At 42.9% G+C, this 13,584-nt stretch overlaps 1 protein-coding gene across 1 annotated transcript in view; it reads left to right on the top strand.

Annotated features, from left to right (window-relative positions):
* Window positions 1-13,584, top strand: part of obscnb (obscurin, cytoskeletal calmodulin and titin-interacting RhoGEF b) — a 691,209-nt gene that overhangs the window by 239,772 nt on the left and 437,853 nt on the right. The window contains exon 28 of the mRNA XM_078536828.1: window positions 1,806-2,072. Coding sequence (XP_078392954.1) covers window positions 1,806-2,072 — 267 coding nt within the window. The remainder of the gene's footprint in view (window positions 1-1,805; window positions 2,073-13,584) is intronic.

Raw genomic sequence — 13,584 nt, 5'->3', positions numbered from 1 at the left:
CATAGTGAAACAATGGGCAGAATTTTGCCCTCGTCGGGCTGGCTTGGCAGGGGCAGCTGGGAAGCCGACTGTAATTGGGGCCGGACCACGATTTCACGCTGGCAGGCCAATTAGTGTGAAACGCATGCTGCAGCGCTCAGCACTACCTGTGCCCGGCAAGGGGGGAACTTCGCACGTGTGCTGGAAAAGCTCCCTGAGGCATAGAGCTGCCTCAGGGAGATGAAGAGTTCTGAAAAACAAAAGTAAAGAATTCTTAAATGTTAAAAACATGTCCCCTCATGTGACAGAGTCATATGAGCAGGGACTTGTTATGAATGAGATGTAAATTTTTTTATTTTATTTTTATTTGCTGTTGGAAACCTCATCCCGCCTGTGCCTGAGGTTTCCTAAAAAGTGCAAAGGCCGCTTGGCCTTTTTGCCTGCCTGCCAACTGTAAGGTTGGATGGGCAGCAAAAAATTTAAGTTATTTAATACTTTAATGGCTTTAATAGGCTTAATTGTCAGCAGGCGCACTGCCAATTCCCACGTGCGCCCGCCCACCGAACTATCATGCGACTGCGCATTGATGTTGGGATGCTTGCCTGACGTCATTGTGTGTCATTTCACGCTCACCGGGCACATTCCCGCCGAGGTGAAAACTCTGCCCAATAGGAATTTGCATTCAAAGGGGAAAATATGTATAAAGATGAGAAGACTGTGTGTAAGGGCAAGCATTTTAAGATCGAACACAAGTGTGGAAAGCCTCCAGCGTCTAAGCCTGAAGCTGCTATCTACAAAGAACTGAAGCTAAGAAAAACTCACTTTGAATTTGACTGTTCAGGGTATCACGTTACTTTTCCTGGGTCTGTTTAAATCTGTGCTTTACTGTTGCCTTAACGCAGGTGTAACTGGGAGTTAGATTAACTAGGGGAGCTAAAAGTTATCATAGTAGTAATGTGTAAACCTATGTATGTGCTTAAAATCATTTTTTTCATTAATAAAGATTTAATTTAGTTTTGTAAGAAACTTATAAGACTCCATAGTCTTTTTACCACTTCAAGGCACACATCTCGAAATAAACACAAATTGTAAAATAGTTGTGGCAGTTGTTTCAAGTTTCCCTCTGGGATTTGAACAGCTCAGCATTTACCATCTGCTGTGCCATAACATAGTCCACTTAATGTTATTTATGTTTAAATCCCCATTCTTATAAATTGGAGTGTTATGGTTTAGCAGCCCAACATTCATTATACTGGGGCGGTCATTTAAATTCTGAATTGCTAGGTAGAGAATGGAGAATTTGAACTGGATCATTGAGGTAAGGTTTAAAACAGCAGGTGAGAGATCTCCATACAATCAGGAAAGAAAATTGGCAGGAAGGTCAACTTTCATTACTCTCACCCATTTTCCATTGATCAGTTACAGAACAGTTTAGTAACTGACAGGAATTGGTAGCTTGCCTGTCTACATAGGTAATTCATGTGAACTGAAAAGACAAATCGAGCAATGTAAAGATTGGTTTAGGATACTTTAAACATCATTGGAGTCAGGAAGCTCCACTGTAGGGATGATTTTGTGATGCGCTATTGAAAGTAAGAAGTGAGTTTTAAAAATGTCAGTTTCCTCAAATGAGCTCCATGTCATTGTCGTTGCCTGCTGGGAGTGTTTGATTATTGAATCACCCTGTCATTGATTGCTGGGAGTGCTTGATTATAGAATCACCCTGTATATACATCACTTAAGTGTACAACATAAAGTTATTTGGTATACAACATTAAATGAATTTATTGGTAAATATATTATTTGCATTTTTACATTCTTTCCAGAGATAGTAAATCGATTTACCAAGGAATTACATGACATAAAAACTGAAGAGAAAGGAACCGCAGTTTTTGAATGTGAAACAGAACAGATAGCAGACAAGGTTGTCTGGAGAAAAGGGATGGCAGAAATCAAGCCAAACAAGAAATATGAATTGAATCAGGATGGCACTTTACTAAGCCTTACAATTAATCAGCTCGAGAAGATTGACAGTGACCACTACACATGTGACATTGGTAATGCACAATCAAGAGCTCACCTGATAGTTGCAGGTCTGGATCATTTCTATTGCATAAATTGTTTTGTGTTTACTGTTACTGCATATAGTATGCACTCTGATTTTATGATTTCTTTTGTAAATAACTGTTTTTCTTGATCCAGCAATAGCATCATACAAGAGCTCATATCTTCATAGAAGAAGTTCGACCACACGGAACTGCTTAATCGGCTGTTATAAGTTGTTCAGTTTTAACTGTATTCATTTTACAGAATTCTGAGATAATATGTTGGAGAGGAAAAAATGTATTGCTATTGATTGCACTGGATACTGCAAAGGCTATGGGCCCTGACAATATTCCGGCAATAGTACTGAAGACTTGTGCTCCAGAACTTGCTGCACCCCTAGCCAAGCTGTTCCAGTACAGCTACAACACTGGCATCTATCCGGCCATGTGGAAAATTGTCCAGGTGTGTCCTGTACACAAATCCAACCCGACCAATTACCGCCCCATCATCAGTAAAGCAATGGAAGGGGTCATCAACAGTGCTATCAAGCGGCATTTGCTTAGCAATAACCTGCTCACTGATGCACGGTTTGGGTTCAGCCAGGATCCTCGGAAGATGACCACCAATGCATCCACTATTTCTAGGGCCACTTCCCTAAGTGCTCTGGGATGTAGATTATCAGGCCCCGGGAATTTATCGGCCTTCAATCCCATCAATTTCCCCAACACCATTTCCCTACTAATACTAATTTCTTTCAGTTCCTCCCTGTCACTAAACCCTGTGTTCCCCAACATTTCTGGTATGTTATTTGTGTCCTCCTTTGTGAAGACAGCACCAAAGTATGTATTTAGCCATTTCTTTGTTCCCCATTATAAATTTCCCTGTTTCAGACTGTAAGGGACCTACATTTGCCTTCACCAATCTTTTTCTCTTCACATGCCTATAGAAACTTTTACAGTCAGTTTTTATGTTCCCTGCAAGCTTACTCTCGTATTTTCTCCTTCTTAATCAATCCTTTGGTCGTCCTTTGCTGAATTCTAAACTGCTCCCAATTCTTAGGTCTGTTGTTTTTTCTGGCCAATTTGTATGTCTCTTCCTTGCATCTAATACTATCTCTTATTTCCCTTTTAACCATGGTTTGGCCACTTTTCCTGTTTTACTTTTGCGACAGACAGGAATAAACGATTGTTGCAGTTCACCCATGCTTTTTTTGAATGTTTGCCATTGCCTATCCACCGTCATCCCTTTAAGTAACGTTTCCCAATCCATCATAGCTAACTCGTGCCTCATACTATCGTAGTTTCCTTTATTAAGATTCAGGACCCCAGTCTTAGAATCAACTACGTCACTCTCCATCTTGATGAAGTATTCTATCATATTATGGTTGCTCATCCCCCTCGCACAACTAGATTGCCAATTATTCCTTTCTCATTACACAATACCCAGTCTAGGATGCCCTGTTCTCTCGTTGGTTCCTCAATGTATTGGTCCAGAAAAACATCCCGTATACACTCCAGGAATTCCTCCTCTACGGTATTGTTACTAATTTGATTTGTTCAATCAATATGCATATTAAAGCCACCCATAATTACAGATGTTCCTTTATTAAATGCGTCTCTAATTTCCTGTTTAATGCCATTCTCAACATCACCACTACAGTTTGGGGGTCTATATACAACCCCCACTAACGTTTTTTGCCCCTTAGTGTTTCTCAGCTCTATCCATACAGATTCCACATCGTCGGAGCTAATACCTTTCCACTCTATTGCGTTAATTTCCTCTTTAACCAGCAATGCAACTCCACCGCCTTTTCCTTTTTGTCTGTCCTTCCTAAATACTGAATACCCCTGGATGTTCAGTTCCCATCCCTGGTCACCCTGCAGCCATGTCTCCGTAATCCCGACTATATCATACCTGTTTACATCTATTTGTGCGGTTAATTCATCCACTTTATTGCGAATGCTCCTCGCGTTGAGGCACAAAGCCATAAGGCTTGTCTTTTTAACATAACTTGTCCCATTCCTACTATTTTTCACTGAGGCCCTGTTTGATTCTTGCCCTTGATTTCTCTGCCTATCACTTTTCTTATTCCGCTTTCTGTCTTTTGTTCTTGTCTTTGATTCCCCTTCCTCTCACTCCTTGCATAGGTTCCTATCCCCCTGCCACACAAGTGTCAGGCAATAACAATCTCCAACAAGAGAGAATCCAACCATCACCCCTTGATGTTCAATGGCATTACCATCACTGAATCCCCCACTATCAACATCCTGGGGGGTTACCATTGACCAGAAACTGAACTGGACTAGCCATGTAAATACTGTGGCTACAAGAGCAGGTTAGAGGCTAGGAATCGTGCGATGAGTAACTCACCTCCTGACTTTCCAAAGCCTGTGCATCATCTACAAGGCACAAGTCATGAATGTGATGTAATACTCCACACTTGCCTGGATGAGTGCATCTCCCATAACACTCAAGAAGCTTGACACCATCCAGAACAAAGCCTACTTGATTGGCACCACATCCACAAACATTCACTCCCTCCACCACTGACGCACTGTAGCAGCAGTGTGTATCATGTACAATGTGCACTTCAGGAATTCACCAAGGCTCTTTTGACAGCACCTTCCAAACCTACGACCACTGCCATCTAGAAGGACAAGGGCAGCAGGTAGATGGGAACACCACCACCCACAAGTTCCCCTCCAAGCCACTCACCATCCTGACTTGGAAATGTATCGCCCGTTCCTTCACTGTCACTGGGTCAAAATCCTGGAACTTCCTCCCTAACAGCACTGTGGGTGTACCTGCACCACATGGACTGCAGTGGTTCAAGAAGGCAGCTCACCACCACCTTCTCAAGGGCAACTAGGGATGGCCCTGCCAGCGAAGCCCACATCCCATGAATGAATTTTTAAAAAATGAATGTTTAAGGATATGTATAGATTACCTTTCAATTTTGCTGGTGGTAAATATCTGATATTTGGCATTAATCCATGTATAACGTCATAATTTTGTTTGACTGTTGCAGTTAAATCTACAGTTGACTGTAACTTTAGTGCAGGAGAATTAATTATTCATGATTTGTGGATGCATTCCATTCAGCTGATTCTTGAAAAGTTGAACATGTGTTTTGCTTTGCTGCATGAGTGACTCAAAGATTTCCCAATACAGATGGAATTATTGTAGTGTGCTTTTATAAACGGTAGGATGTTCTTTCCTAAAAGATTTACAGGAACAAAGTCAAACTTGATACATTTTGAAACTAATGCAGTTTCAGTCATCTATTATTATTGAGCATTTTAGTTTTATTGTTTAATATAAATACTTTTCTTGCACTGAATGAATTGATTCACTTACGCCCATGAGACCCGTCTGCACTCTAGTGCTTAAATTCATGGTTATATTGAATGGGTCACTTTATATGTAGAGAGGACAGTACAACTGTTTTGTATAAAAGGAGTGTGAACTCTTTGACACTTGGTGCAACAAAGGATATATCAGATTATAAAATTTTAAAGATTTGACATTTACCTTAAACTCGATAATGCATACATAATTCTTAATACATCATATTAACATTAACAATACCTGAGTAAATGGCAATTGTTTGGATTCAGCAAATAACCTAATTTACTTTCTCTCTCCTCTGAGAGATGTTGTTTTCTTGTATTTAACTTCAATTCTCATCTTGTTTGATCTAATCAAGACTTCCTTGTCTTTGTGAAATGGTTGTGTGTGGTGTAAAATAACAATTTTAATTTTCTAATTTAGAAACACTGGGCCTGATTTTGTCTCTACTTCCCTGCTTTTTCCAGGGAATGGGTGATGGCAAGTCCAAAATCATAGAGAAAACCTTACCGTTGTTTTTGTGCTATCTCCCATTTTGAACTGAAATAGGCAACTGAGGCTCCTGCAACAAACAAACAACCAGAAGCCTCATTATTATAGGCCAATCGGGATCTTATGACATATGTAGGACCCCAATACAATTTTAATAGGTAAACATGCTGGATCCTGTTGAAGCTGGAGGCAGGGATTTAAAATCATTTCTTCTGTCTTTCCCAACCATTTTGTATTATTTAATATTGCTCACATGGAAAACGTGTTAAGCAGCTTGTTATGGCACAGCCGATGGTGAATGCTGAGCTGCTCAAATCCCAAAGGGAAACTTGAAACAACTGTCACAACTGTCTTGCAATTTGTATAAATTTCGAGATGCGTGCCTTGAATTCAGTAGTAATAAGACCACCGCATTTTATAGGTTTCTTACAAAACTTAATTAAACTTTTATTAATAGAAGAAAAGGTACATACACAGATCTACAATGCGCAACTATGATAACTTCTAAGTTTCCCACTTAATCTAACTCCTGGTTACACTTTCGTTAAGGCAACAGTAAGACACATAGGGCAGAGTTTTCCCCGCTTGCCCACAGGAAAATGACGCGGGATGATGTTGTGAGGAACCCCCGACGTCATCCCGGTCCATTTAAATATTGAGGAAGGTGGGCGGACAGCGAAATCAGCTGTCTGCCCGCCAACCTGTCAATGGCCAATTAAGGCCATTGACAGGATAATTAAGCTTGTTAAATGCCCTGCCCACCTAACCTTAAGGTTGGCGGGCAGGCCAGGAGCCCCAGCGGGCTCCTGATAATACATGAAACCTCATCCACTAGCGGGATGAGGTTTCATGTCCGTTTTTAAAAACTTCAATAAAGTTTATGTGCTTCTTATTAACATGTCCCATCTCGTGTGACATTGTCACACGAGGGGGACATGTTAATAATTTTAATATTTTTCTATTTTTAAAGATTTTTATACTGTCAGTAATCTCCCTGAGACAGCACTTAGTCTCAGGGAGATGTGCGCTCTTTGACAGATGGGGAATCCCTCCCCCACCGCCCAGGAAGCGCATAGTGCTTCCTATCGGGCAGGCCGCTGGGCGGGCCTTAACTGGCCCACCCACTCAAAATGGCGGCGAGACCCGTTTTGGCGGCGGAAGTTCGGCTGCCCGCCCGCTGCCGAGCCAGTGGGGCCCACCCGCCCATCAAGGTAAAAATTCTGGCCACAGATTTAAACAGACCCAGGCAAAGTAACACACAATACCCTGAAACAGTCAAATTCAAAGTGAGTTTTCTTAACTTCAGTTCTTTGTAGACGGCGGCTTGAGGCTTAGATACTGAAGGCTTTTCACACTTGTGAAGTCTTAGAATGCCTTCCCTTACACAAAACCTTCACTCCTTTATACATATTTTCCCCACTGAATGCAAATTCCCATTGTTTCACTGTGTCTTTGGACTTTACCTCTAATAATAAAATCTATCTTAGTACCAATTTTACCAGTAATATTTGGGAAAAATAAACACATTGGGCAGAATTTTACCCTTGGCGTGCCAGCTCGGTGGGGGCGGGCGGCAGTTGGGAAGCCGACTGCCGTCCGCGATCAACAGTGCACCACAATTTCATGCTGGTGGGCCAATTAAGGCCCGCCCAGCGTGATAAATGAGCGGCAGCATTGAATGCTGCCTGTGTGAGCGGGGGGAGGAGGGCAAGCAGGCCTAGTGCGAACTTCGTGTATGCATGCGAGAGCGCTGAATAATCTCCGAGGTATGGAGCTGCCTCAGGGAGATGAAGAAGATATTGGAAAAATTAATAAAGCACAGAAAAATGTAATGAAACATGTCCCCTCATGTGACTGTCAGATGAGCAGGGAAATTGTTTTAATTAAAAAATAAAGTTTTTATATAGTTTGTATTTTCTTTTGGAAACCTCATCCTGCCCGTGGATGAGGTTTCCAAAAAACTGCAAAGGCTGCTTGGCCTTTTCACGTGCCCGTCAACCATTAGGTTGAACGGGCAGTGAAAAATTGACAGTTGATAACTTAATGGCCTTAATAGGCCATGCTTGGCCGACGTCATCTTGCGTCATTTCATAGTCGTCTGGTTGGGCGCACGCCCGCCTGCCGAGCTAAAAATCCTGCCCACTGTTTAACTTCTCCTGGCTAGGTGAAACATTTCACCCCTCCTTTCAAATCAATCTAGCCTAGTTTATTTAAAAATGTAAATGTTCCCGTTACACTTATGTTTACCTACTTAACATTTCAAACCTAGCTTATCTTCTGTTACATCAAAGCCTTCAGACCAGCTGCCTTTAATTCAATTAAGATGCGCACACAAACACACACGCACACCCCACTATTACAGCACTTTACAATAAATTCAAATAACATTATGAAAATTATTATATCTTCCTGACAAGCTGAAATTCTGAAGGAGGGGTGAGGTTGGGGAGGGAGCTGGCCCCACACTGTGTAAGTCTCGTCCACAATGACATAGCCAAAGACAAGCAAACCAATTATTGAAGGTCGCTGAAAAAACAAGCTGCCTATCAACTCTGGAACTGCACAGGCTGCAGGCCTGTCAAATTTACCTGATCCTCGATCAACCCACTGCTAGCAGGTGTATGTGCTGCTGCAGCTAACTGCTGTCAGACCAGTATATACTGCACATCAAATTGCCCTCTCTGTCCTTCAGAATTTTAGCTGCTTAACATGTTTTCCATTGATGCAATTTTAATTCATACAAAAAGATTGAGTGAAGAGAAAGAAATGGCTTTAAATCCCTGCCCCACCTTGAAGAGGATGGGAGTGGGGAGAAAAATCACATTGGGACACTTACTGTCCCATTCTTCTTGAAAATGGTTTGTTGTCAGCTTAATGAACTTTAGACATTTAATCTGCCTACTAGAAGCTGGCAAGAGTTTCACAAATACTTGCAAAGGCAGATGTCCTGCCAGATGCAGGTATCTGCTTGTAATTGCTTTTTGAATTTTCATAGGAGCATTTGTCTTGAAGATTTTTTCTCTACACTTTTTCTGCGTACACACTCTCAAGAAGCACATAGCTTCTGATGGATGACATTCTTGCTTCTTTGATTTGGTTGCATGAAGAGAAACATTAACAGCATTAGGCTGTTTGGTAACAAGGAGAAGCAACCACATCTTTTAAGAGACAAGAGGCGAGGAGGGCTGCTCGAGCAAAGCTTTATCTAACCTTTGTGATATATGGGCCCAGTGAGTTCCCTGGATTTGTGTGAGGTGCAATGCATGAAGTTCTTCTAAGGACAGGCTGCAGCCTTCTGCAGCACAACTTATTGCCTGCTGGTGCAGTTGGCCGGTTTGTCTGTGGTACTGAAAATCACTACAACCCTGAGTAAGTGCTTCAGGATGTATCTAGGATATAACAAGGAATATTTATTGAATCTTTCAGTCCCCTGTTCATAAATGCTTCACACAAGTGGCCAATGTCTTCCTTGCCAGGGAAAAGAGACATGTAACCTTCCTGATGGTGCGAACAGACGGTATGAAAAAGCTCTATCTTTTTCTCTACTGACTAGCTTCTGTTGTATGCAGGGGGTCAGACTGCACAGATGTAACCATTAAGAACCATAAAACATTCTCAGTGTGTTGCTGGTTAGTGACCACCGTCATAGATTTCTTCATTCTGTACCACTCGACTATCATGATTCTACCCCTTGAGGAACTTAAGTATGACTGTTAAATGGATAAGGGTTACACCCTCTTAACTAGGCTTAAGATAGCTTTTTTCAAACCCCACATACCAGAATTGATGAAGCATAACCAGAGCTATGATATCAACAGATTAACCATTAAGCGCACGTTGGACTCTTGAAGCAACAGATTAGATGCCTGGATAGTTCTGGCTGCTCACTTCAGTACATTCAACAGAACATCTTACTTATTGTGGTAGTTTGTTGCATATGGTACATGGAAGAGGAACAGTCTGATAATTGGGTGAAGGTGAGGAAAGAGCAGAAGAGGGAGGACCAGCACAACACCTTGCAGTCAGAGATTCCAGGGATGAGTTAATTAATGCTTTAGTTGACCTACTTATTCCTCACAAGTCTTCCACAATCCAGCTCCACATGAACAGTCTTTATTACTTCATTTACCATTCCTTTAAAACCCTTCAATAAAGAACACTGAAACCACTGAGTCAGCTGTCATATGCATGACATCCTTATCTGCTATAAAACCATGGGCAGAATTTTCTGCCTACCTGGCGGGCGGGCCCGACCCAACCTCAGGTGACCGGGGAGCCGATCCCCGCCAGAGAAGCGGGCCCCACCGCCATTTTAAGTGGGCGGGCCAATTAAGGACCGCCCAGTGTGACGCCCAGCGGGAAGCGCTATGCGCTTCCTGTGCGGGCGGGAGGAGGGATTCCCCAAATGCGAGAGTGTACTCTTTTGCTCATATGCACGAAAGAGCGCACATCTCCCTGAGGCTAAGTGCTGCCTCAGAGAGATCGCTGACAGCTGTATACACATTAAAAATAGAGAAAAAAAAGCCCTTAACATGTCCCCCTCATGTGACAATGTCACACGAGATGGGACATGTTAATAAATGTCACTAAAACTTTATCACGCTTTTTACAACCCTACATGAAACCTCATCCCGCCAGTTTTATGTTTTTTCAGAAGCCCGCCGGGGCTTCTGGCCTGCCCGCCAACCTTAAGTTTGGATGGGCAGGTCCTTTAATTGTTTTAATGACCTGTCAATGGCCTCAATTGGCCATTGACAGGTCGGCGGGCGCACAGCTGATTTCGCTGTGCCCCCACCTTCCTGAAGATTGAAATGGACCGGGATGATGTCGGGGGTTGCCCCCGACGTCATCCCGCGTCATTTTGCGTGTTGACGAGCGGGCCCCGCCCCCAACTCACGACAAAATCCAGCCCCACATTGCAGACAGAAGTTCCAAATGTGAATGTTAATGTTTACAGAAATAACAGTCTTTATATCATTCTGCTTGCTCAAAGTATCAACCCATAGTTCCTTCCTTCAATTTAAAAAAAAACCCTACTACTCTCATGAAGTCCTCCTGTAGCTTCACCACAGCTAGTTGGGAGGCTACTGTTGATTAAGTGAGGACCCTTGAGAGGCTTTGGGATCTCAAGCCCGAGACTGCAGCTGTTATGGGGTTGAATGGTTAGCAAGGGAGCACCCTCATGACACCCTGAAGACATTGTTGCCATGTGAGAACTGAACACTGTTACTAGCAAGAAGTTGGACAAGAATGTGTGATTGGAATGAGAATGAGGGTGGTACAGGATTCCATTCTGATTTGTGAAGAGGAATATTGTGAGAAAAGTGCTGAGATTACTTGGAAAAGGAGATGGGAAATTGCTTTTGCAGGATATAATGAAGGGAGAAATGAACACTTGTAGTCACCCTTGCTGGTCAGGTATTAAATCTTTAATGCATTGAATCCAGGGAGAGGTTTTTGGATGGCAGGGTTTCCCACTACCCCACCTGATGAGTCGGTGGGGAACACATCCCCGCTGATATCGGCTGCCCCGGAGCTATTTAATATTCGGCAGAGCAATAATTAGCTCAGTGTGAGATTTCTGCCCCCATCTGGGGAGGAAGTCCCACCTTGGGGAGCTGCTGGCCATTTGGATGGCTGAAAGTCATGTAGTCCCAGCAGTGCCAGGTTCAAGCAGTGGCCAGTACTGGGGCTACAGCCAGTCCCTAAAGATGAGGAGTTAAGAGAGATAGGTCTGGGGTTTTGGCGGGGCCTGGCTGGGAGTCCCTTGGAAGGGGAGTGAGGATTTAGATGGCCGGGTTTGAGAGGCCAGAGGTGAAGGGTTAAAGGGGAGGTACACTTCCCATTTTCTGACCCCAGCCCACACAGCTAGCCTACCTGCTTGGCGTGAGCTGCCCTCACTGTGCGTATTGGCCAGGGTGGAATGAGGCACTTAAAGTGGCCATTAATTGGCCACGCAAGGGCCTCAATAGGCCCAAGGATGGGCGGGCTGCCTGACACTGCACTACGCAGTGGTGGGTAGGTGGTCAGAGGGTAGGCCATGTGCTGCATTTTATGAGCTCCCTCACCTTCAAACCCGCAAGTGAGGAACCGTCAAGTTCTTCCCCAGGTCCTGAGGGGGTGATGCCCATTGCACTGACAATCTTTTTCACTTCTCTGCAGTACTGTTGAATTTATGCTTTGGTATTTACCATATCTGATGGCATCTCACATCTGATGGAGAGGGAAATCCTACAAACTGTCACCTCTTTAACTAAGACTTCCATGTATGCAATAAAAATTCTGGGGTTTGCTTCTGATATTTGCTTTTCAGCAAATGCAGAAATCTGTCAGCATGCGCATTCAACCTCACTTTAGGAGGAGATGCATTAATGCTTTAAATAGTCCTTTGACATAGAGAAAATGGTTAGTAGCTAGATCTAGCCTTGAGGCAATTGGATATTATTGCATACATAGGTGGAGGGTTTGTGTTCATTGAAGCACCAGGCTGTGATTCAGACTGAATGAGAGGGACATTTAAGTGATAAGAGAAATTGAAGATTGTAGTGCCAAGCGCTGTGAATTTTTTCTCCCTACGTTTCCTTTTACAACAACTGTGGCATTTCCCTGACCATCCATGGCAGCTGATGACAGCATTGAAAGGAAAGTGTCCCCCCAGCTTCAAGGATCCCTTCCCTAAAACTGTGTCCTAGTTTGCCCTGTGTGATAAAAGCAAGTCTGTAAGTGAGTAGAATGCTGAAGAGTTCTGAGCATCTACCCGAGGATAGAATAATTGTCTTGATACTATAGAGAAGCATCAGGTGTGTGTAAGAGTGATTGTTAGAGTAATGATAGTGGCAGAATTTGGAGATGACATGAGGAGAGGCACTGAAGGATATTCCAATCATTGGAGAAGAAGAAACTGAAGCAGAGAAGTCAGTTTTTGTTAGTGCTGTTATAGTAAATTGGTGAAAGGCTGAGCTGACAATGACAACAGCACTACAAATGAGAGTCTTACCATAGCAGCTCTAAAACTACTTTTTACACTAAACTCTGGACATTGATGCGCAGCCACCTTGGACCAAGCTTTCCTAGTATTGAGGTAGAGCATCCTTTTTCCATATGGCAGAATAAGACAGTTTTTCTCCTTCTTACTTTCTCCATTAAAATTCCCAGGCTAGTGTTTGATAATGTGGGCTCTCCTAATAGGTGTTTTCTTCCTTCCAATACACAAGACTGGCTTCAGCTCAGTTCCATAATGAGCACCACACTTCATCTTTATGACTTGCAGGCCAACCACCAGAAACTTAAACAAAAACAGAATTACCTGGAAAAACTCAGCAGGTCTGGCAGCATCCGTGGAGAAGAAATCAGTTGACGTTTCGAGTCCTCACGACCCTTCGGCAGAACTGAGTATAGTTAGGAGAGAGGTGAAATATAAACTGGTCTAAGGTGGGGGGCGGGAGGAGAGAGAAGTTGAGGGTGGGGTGATTGTGGGGATAAGCAAGCAGTGATAGGAGCAGATAATCAAAAGATGTCACAGACAAAATGATCAAAGAGGTGTTGAAGGTGGTGATAGTATCTAAGAAAAGTGCTAATTAAGAATGGAAGGCAGGATACTCAAGGTACAGCTCTAGTGGGGGTGGGGTGGAAAGACTAACAAAGTTTTAGTTTTAGATTTAAAAATAATGGAAATAGGTGGGAAAAGAAGAATCTATATAAATTATTGAAAGAAAAAAA

This window comes from Cetorhinus maximus, chromosome 3, assembly GCF_964194155.1.
Source record: "Cetorhinus maximus chromosome 3, sCetMax3.hap1.1, whole genome shotgun sequence".
NCBI classification, from domain to species: Eukaryota; Metazoa; Chordata; class Chondrichthyes; order Lamniformes; family Cetorhinidae; genus Cetorhinus; species Cetorhinus maximus.
The sequence above is the reverse complement of the archived record's forward strand: the minus strand, read 5'-3'. Positions and strand labels throughout refer to the sequence as shown.